At 37.5% G+C, this 6,586-nt stretch overlaps 1 protein-coding gene and 1 long non-coding RNA gene across 2 annotated transcripts; one reads left to right on the top strand and one right to left on the bottom strand.

Moving 5' to 3' along the window:
- Positions 1-782: 782 nt before the first annotated feature.
- LOC141714613 (protein FAR1-RELATED SEQUENCE 5-like) lies at positions 783-3,277 on the bottom strand. Its single transcript, XM_074518124.1, has 2 exons — positions 2,976-3,277; positions 783-2,895 (listed from the first exon to the last, which is right to left on the bottom strand). The coding sequence occupies exons 1-2, from the start codon at positions 3,275-3,277 to the stop codon at positions 783-785; spliced, it is 2,415 nt and encodes an 804-aa protein (XP_074374225.1).
- A 776-nt stretch (positions 3,278-4,053) lies between these two features.
- Positions 4,054-5,910, top strand: LOC141710888 (uncharacterized). The gene is made up of 3 exons (XR_012571114.1): positions 4,054-4,431; positions 4,801-4,868; positions 5,028-5,910. It is a non-coding gene; the product is annotated as an uncharacterized LOC141710888 (long non-coding RNA).
- The last annotated feature ends 676 nt before the right edge of the window (positions 5,911-6,586 follow it).

Here is a 6,586-nt window from a genome sequence, read left to right as displayed (position 1 = left end):
GTTTCCACGGGTAAGGGTTGGAGTTGTTCCAAATGGTAACGGGAATCGTATTCGAGCCATCGTAGAGATGAAATCTTACAAAACATGTCCCCCTTCCCTCTCCGTCCCTTCCGGTAGGTGTGAAACCCAACCCTTCACATATTCGATGCATATTTGGTCCATATTACAACCCTCACGAGGCCTCAAGTTTACAATATCGACAATTCGATCACATTTGACAAGCTTACCGCCATTCCATCCGGATTTTTTCAATTTTCCATCGGGCGTGTTGTTGCCCAAATTCAAGATCGGAAGGAAGTACGGATCCGGATGAGAGTTCACCAATCTCCACGGTTCAGTGCCCTCCATCCAATTGCATGCCTCGATCCAATTTTTGGCCCTATAAGCCTCCTCATCGGGTGGGTACAAGTCCGTTTCCTCTTCCTCCACATGGGGCGGCTCATCATTGTCCACAAGGGGCATCAACTCGGCACATGCATCTTCCATCTCACTAAAGGTTGGTGAGACCACATCTTCCTCGTCATTGTCCTCATACCACGAGTCACTTGGTAGGGACCCCGAGAATGTGTTGCTAACGTGGGAAACCAAATCACAACTATGATCGGAGTTGTTGTCACCACTATACTCGCTAGTCATGTTACCTATCACAATAAAACACAATTATATGACAATAATTGGGAATTATATGACAATAAAACATAACAAAAAAGAAAGCAATGTTAAACACTTAAAATTCAAATCCATTAAAAGATTACAACATTCGGTTACAAAATGCTACACTACTAATTATATTGCGATTCTTGAACATTTTTAAGATCTTCTAGTCTACTAGCACACTTCCTTTTATCATGGCCTTCCATTTGACAATAAGTGCACCTTCTTGGCGGCTTCTCCTTTTTACCAATCGATTCTATTGGACTTTTGAAACGAACGTCCTTCTTCCTCCCTTTAGTTTGGGACATAATAGGGTCAAGAATTGTTTCTTCATGAGCACTTGCATTTGGAGCTTGCGAATTGCTTTCGTAAGATTTAATTCCATTAACGCTCATTCTTTCAAGAATTGGTATTTCTCGATTCATCACTCCAATGACATAATCATACCATTCCTTGGATGCAATGCTACTTTGACAAAAACTCATGGTTAACATTGTCATGCTATTAAATCGATCGGTTGAGGTCATCTCATGACTTTGTCCAACATCCAAATTATAAGGCAACACATCATCAACTCTATTGGCATGCATTGTCCACCTCCGATTTATGTAATACGGGGGAATTTCCGAAACCCGTTTCTTAGTGAAGACCACCAATAGGTGTCTACAAGGTAGCCCCGAATGTTCAAGCATTCTACACGTACACATTCCCAAAGAGCTTGCTTTCTCGAATGCCACAAAATAAACATTTCTTCTCGTAGGCTCGGACATGGGCCTATAACAACTATAGTACGTATAAACATCCCCCATTCCCTCCCATTCTTCACTAGCTCGTCGGTCTTTTTCAACAAAGTATTTTGAAGACTCAACCAATTCATCTTGAAATCTTCTAAACATTTCCTTAGTGTAGATACAAGAAGCATGATACTCCAATATGGTATGTAATTTCATGGGACGTTTTAGATTAATGGTGACATAATCTTCTTCCTTCTCCCTCATGAATTGCCTTGCCAATGCTTTTTGGGCATTTTCAATGAATTCCTTCAAACCCGTTGCCGAACTCACATACTTATCAAAGAAAGAATTCATCCCCTCACTCCTCGATGTACTATTTTGAAACGCCGAAAATTTGTTTCTAGTATATGCAGGAATCCACTTATGCTTCAACTCATATAACCCATTTAACCATTTATGATCTTGCAAGTGATATTTTTCCACAAACGACGCCCATCTAGCTTCAAAAACACATTCGGTGAGAGATTTATAAATGTAATTGTTGAAGTCCATCTTGAATTCCGGAAAAGCCGAATAATAATGAGCTAATTTCTCGGGGAATTTTTGACTAATGTGCCAAGAACACAATAAATGGGTAGTATTCGGGAGTACAACCGCAATAGCGCTTTCCATGGCTTGATCTTGATCCGTGATTATAGTCAGTGGAAGATTATTCCCCACACCTTCAAGCCAAGTACGAAGAATCCACTCAAAAGTCGATGCGTGTTCATCCCGCATCAATGTAAACCCGAAAATTACCGATTGATAATGATGATTGACTCCGGTAAATGGGACAAATGGCATTGCATACCTATTTGTCCGATAAGTGGTATCAAAAGCCATAACATCACCAAAATTTTGGTAAGCCATTATACATCTCGGATCAATCCATACTAGACACTTCAAGCGATTCTCTTCATCGACTTCGGTCCTAATAAAATATTTAGAACCACTTTCTTCATTCAACCTATGCAACAAGTCCAACCCCGCTTGGGCGTCACTAATCTCAAACCTTTTCTTCCTCTCGTCTCTTAACACATTCCTAACATGTTGAACATTGAAACCAACTTTGTCATTACCTCCATGAATGTTACCAATCACATTCATCACTTGACAATTACGAACCCCCGAACCATAAAGCGTTTTAATCAAACTACGGGTCGCGGTGTTGACATGTCTTTCTCGTTGTACCAAATTCATCTTACTAGGGGAAACAAGACCGTGGTTGTGTACCAATTCAAGGCTAGTTACCTCCCAGTGACATTTTTTCTTTTGATAATTGACATACATCCTCACCTTGCACTCGCTTTTTGGAAGAACCTCTCTACGCCGTTTATTTTGACTACTCTCGACGACGACACTTTTTCCATAAAGCCTACAAACATATAAACGACCATATATCTCGTTGTCTTTATTACGATGACTAGCTTGAATTTTAATAGCAAATCCATTTCGTAAAGCATAAGCCCTAAAAAAATGACCGGCCTCATCCACACTTTGAAAAATTTGATTCAAATATGAAACTCCCCCCCATCAACATTTTCATACAAATTTGCATCCTCTACATTATCATCTTCATCTTCCTCCTCACCCTCAACATTATCACTATCATTTTCAACCTCGTTTTCAACCTCATTTTCATCATTTTCATCTTCAACATCAACCAAATCGTCATCTAAATTAATAAATTCCTCATTTCTATCTACAAAATCATCATCTTCAACATAAACAGGGGTTTTAGGTTCTTCACTAGTATTTAAATCATCAAGATGTAAGCTATGATCAATAGACTCTTTTTTTTCATTTTGACGTTTATGACGAAACATACGAGTAAATAATTTATCCGCCATGAAAATGTAAAATTTAAGACAAGAAATATACCTTGAATTGACAAAACTACTTGAATTTCTTGATGAAAATGCCCAAAATCGCCTAAAATGTAAACTTGGAGAAAGTAGAATTTTTCTTGAAAATTTTGGTGTTTTTTGTGGTGAAATGAGCTGCTGTTGGGATGCTGGGGATAAGGGGACAGTACCCAACCACGGAAAATTTCCGCGGTCCGTCCAGGTCAATCGCTGAAAATTTCCGCGGTCCGGGTACCATCTCACCCGTTAATTCCCCATCTAACGGCTGTTAAACTGTTTATTAACAACCTAATAATAGCAAACAGTTGCTACAGACCCTTCCCCGTCCTTCAATGTGGATCAGACCTCTGTACAGAAGGGATGAAGATGATCTTGCAAGACTACAACATGTAGTCAATCTTCACTTAACTGAGGGACATGATACATTAATTTAATCCAAAGTCATGGGTGATTTCACAACTAAACCGTCTAGGAAACTGTATAATTCTAATGTATGTACAACATCAAGACGAGTCGGTTACCGGGGTATGATATGGTCTTCTAAACTCTCTCCTAAAATCATGGTACTCATGTGGAAGTTAAAATGGTGAATCCTCCCAATAAGGCAATTCCTCAACTACAAATTACCTCATATTTCAAAGTAGTGTGTCTGGTGCGATTGTGAAGATGAGTCCACACAACATCTATTTTCGAAATTTAAAATTGCACTTTTAGCTTGGAACTTTGTGTGGGATTAGTAGAGCATCAGAGATATACCGAAAATAATTAATGGGTTTTCGATTAAATACCTACTTAAATACATCAAAAATGGGTTGGCAGGAAAAACATGGGGACTTATAGTGGTTGTTTCTTATTAGAGCATTTGGCTAGCTCATAATGAAGTATTATTTACGAAGGAAAAGGTGTCTAAGGAGTTTTTAAAAATTTTAATTGTTACTCGATCTGATCAAAATCGTGTGTTTTGGTAATGATCCTTTATGACAGGTCAATGCAGACGGTGTAATCGCATTGTATTCACGCAAGTGTGAGTCTTTTGAAGTAATATATACAATATACAGACCTGGGCTACTACCACAAATGGAGGTCTCATGGGAGGTATAGGAGGTACTATCAAAGGAAGAAAGAGAACTTTGATTCAGGTATTCTTAGGTAGAGGTCAGGTAATTTGTTCATTACAATCGGAGATCGAAGCAATATTGTACACAATGAAGATTTGTGTATTAAAAATCAACAAAGCAGGGAAATTGGTAATTTATTCGGATTGTACAGAGGCCATAGAACATAAAGGACTAGCCTACGGATTCTAAAGTCTTCAAGTAGTAGTTTAATTAATCTACCTTCATTAGTTTTTAAACTCCAGGTATGGGCTATTAACGTGCTACTTTTAAATTAAAACTATTTTTTGATTGCTTTTCTGGCAATAATTCCTCTAATCTGTTGGTTATTCTCATAGACCGGGAGTTGATCAGCTTTTCCTCAATTGACTTTTGTCACTTGCTTGCTTTCAGCTGTCAATTTGCCTCTTTCTGCCCACTTTTCCTTTTTTCAATATAGCTCTCTGCAACAATATAGTTTGGTACATTATCTCGTACCCTCCAATAGTTCTTCTCTCTCAGGAGAATATCTACACTTTTCTATTTTTATTTTCTATCTGATCCAGTTCCCAATTACCATCTCCTGCCTCTCTTTTCTTTGTCTTTTATCTCTGTTGCTTATCTTGTTTTTTCAATGGCAGATTCCAGAGGAAGGAATTGTAGAATGAGATTCCATTTCTTCTATAAGGAGATCAATCAAGGATCCTGACTGCTTTATCTCTTACAATCCACCAGACTCATGTCAAAACAGATAATCGGCAGGTTTATAACAATGTTAGAATGAAAAAGTTCACCATCTTACCTCCAGATCAGGAGGAAGCTTTCATTCATATCAACATGTTATTTGATAATCATTTCAAAGAGAGAGAGACATTGAGACTAGTCACCATTGTTCCTATAGAGCTTAGCACTACAGCTCAATACATGGCTAGGTATGGCCTTAAAAACATGAACTCCCTGGTTCAAGCTCCTGGTATCATCGAAGATTTAAGGCACTTTCTTCAAAGGGACATGGGTATGTACCTTCCATACCCCAAGTTTAAATTACTTGAAAACTTTGGAGAAAGGGGGGTAATAGCCCTTCACCCCCTAAACTTACTTATATACGTTTTAGTGACAGCCGTAATTCTGAATCAGGTAAGCTTAATACTTGCCTCATGGTGACAATTAGGAAAGGTGTTTGGTCTTTTAAAGATAAAGAACATGTTAATTAGAGTATGCTTTCATGTAAAATGGCCTCCTCACACAACATGCCCTGCAAATCCTGAAAGAAGGTAGACTAATTCCTATCTCACATGTATTCAATTTTCATTTGGCCAATTTGGACACAGAGGTATTTTTAGGGGTCCTTGCTAGAGATATTTTGAACGGTGCAATTAGAGGCACCCTGGGCCAGCTCCTGCACATAGTTGAAACTCGTAAAGGTAATGCTAATGTAGGTATTTCCATAAATGGGATCTTGGACGACAGTCGTGATACTTGTTAGGTCACACAATATTATAAAAGGGGTTGAATATAGTGTTTATACAATCAAATCGATTTAGAACACAAGTATATAACAGTTGTCAAGTTTATTCAATATAATAAGCTCTGTTACAAAGTAGGTTAAACTACTTTCTCAGTGATGAACAATATCACTAAGAGCTTCTATGTTACAATCAATAATATTCTCGTGAATAATAACACTTATAGTGTAAACCCTAAGCTGTATTTATATAGCACACAGTTACAAGATATCTTCTAATTGATATGGAATATAATTATGTCTCCTAAAATCTATCAATCAGATATTATCTTCTACAAGTCTTCTAGCTATCCAACTATTCATGCATATCTTCTTTTATTTTAGTCCAGATCCTCTCCTGTAAATCAGCTGCATTTCTTATCTGAAGTACCCGCACTTAAGTCCTGATATAAATCCTGACGGCCTTAAGTTCTGATATAAGTTCTGACTTCAGTAAGTTCTAATTTCCAGTAAGTCCTGATAATAAGTTCTGAAACTAAACACAAATCAGATTAGACATGACATCACAAATATATATAACAATTTCCCCCAACTTGTAAATTATGAAAAATATACAAGTTAATAGATTTGATGATGTCAAAAACATTTACATTTAAGTACAAATGCAATGAGAGTTTATTTAAACAACTAACTACAACTTATAGTCCTTGCAACTTTTACCAATCTTACTGAGTC

The sequence above is a fragment of the Apium graveolens genome, chromosome 3 (genome assembly GCF_009905375.1).
Source record: "Apium graveolens cultivar Ventura chromosome 3, ASM990537v1, whole genome shotgun sequence".
Lineage (NCBI taxonomy): Eukaryota > Viridiplantae > Streptophyta > Magnoliopsida > Apiales > Apiaceae > Apium > Apium graveolens.
This window is presented reverse-complemented; position numbering and strand designations above follow the sequence as displayed.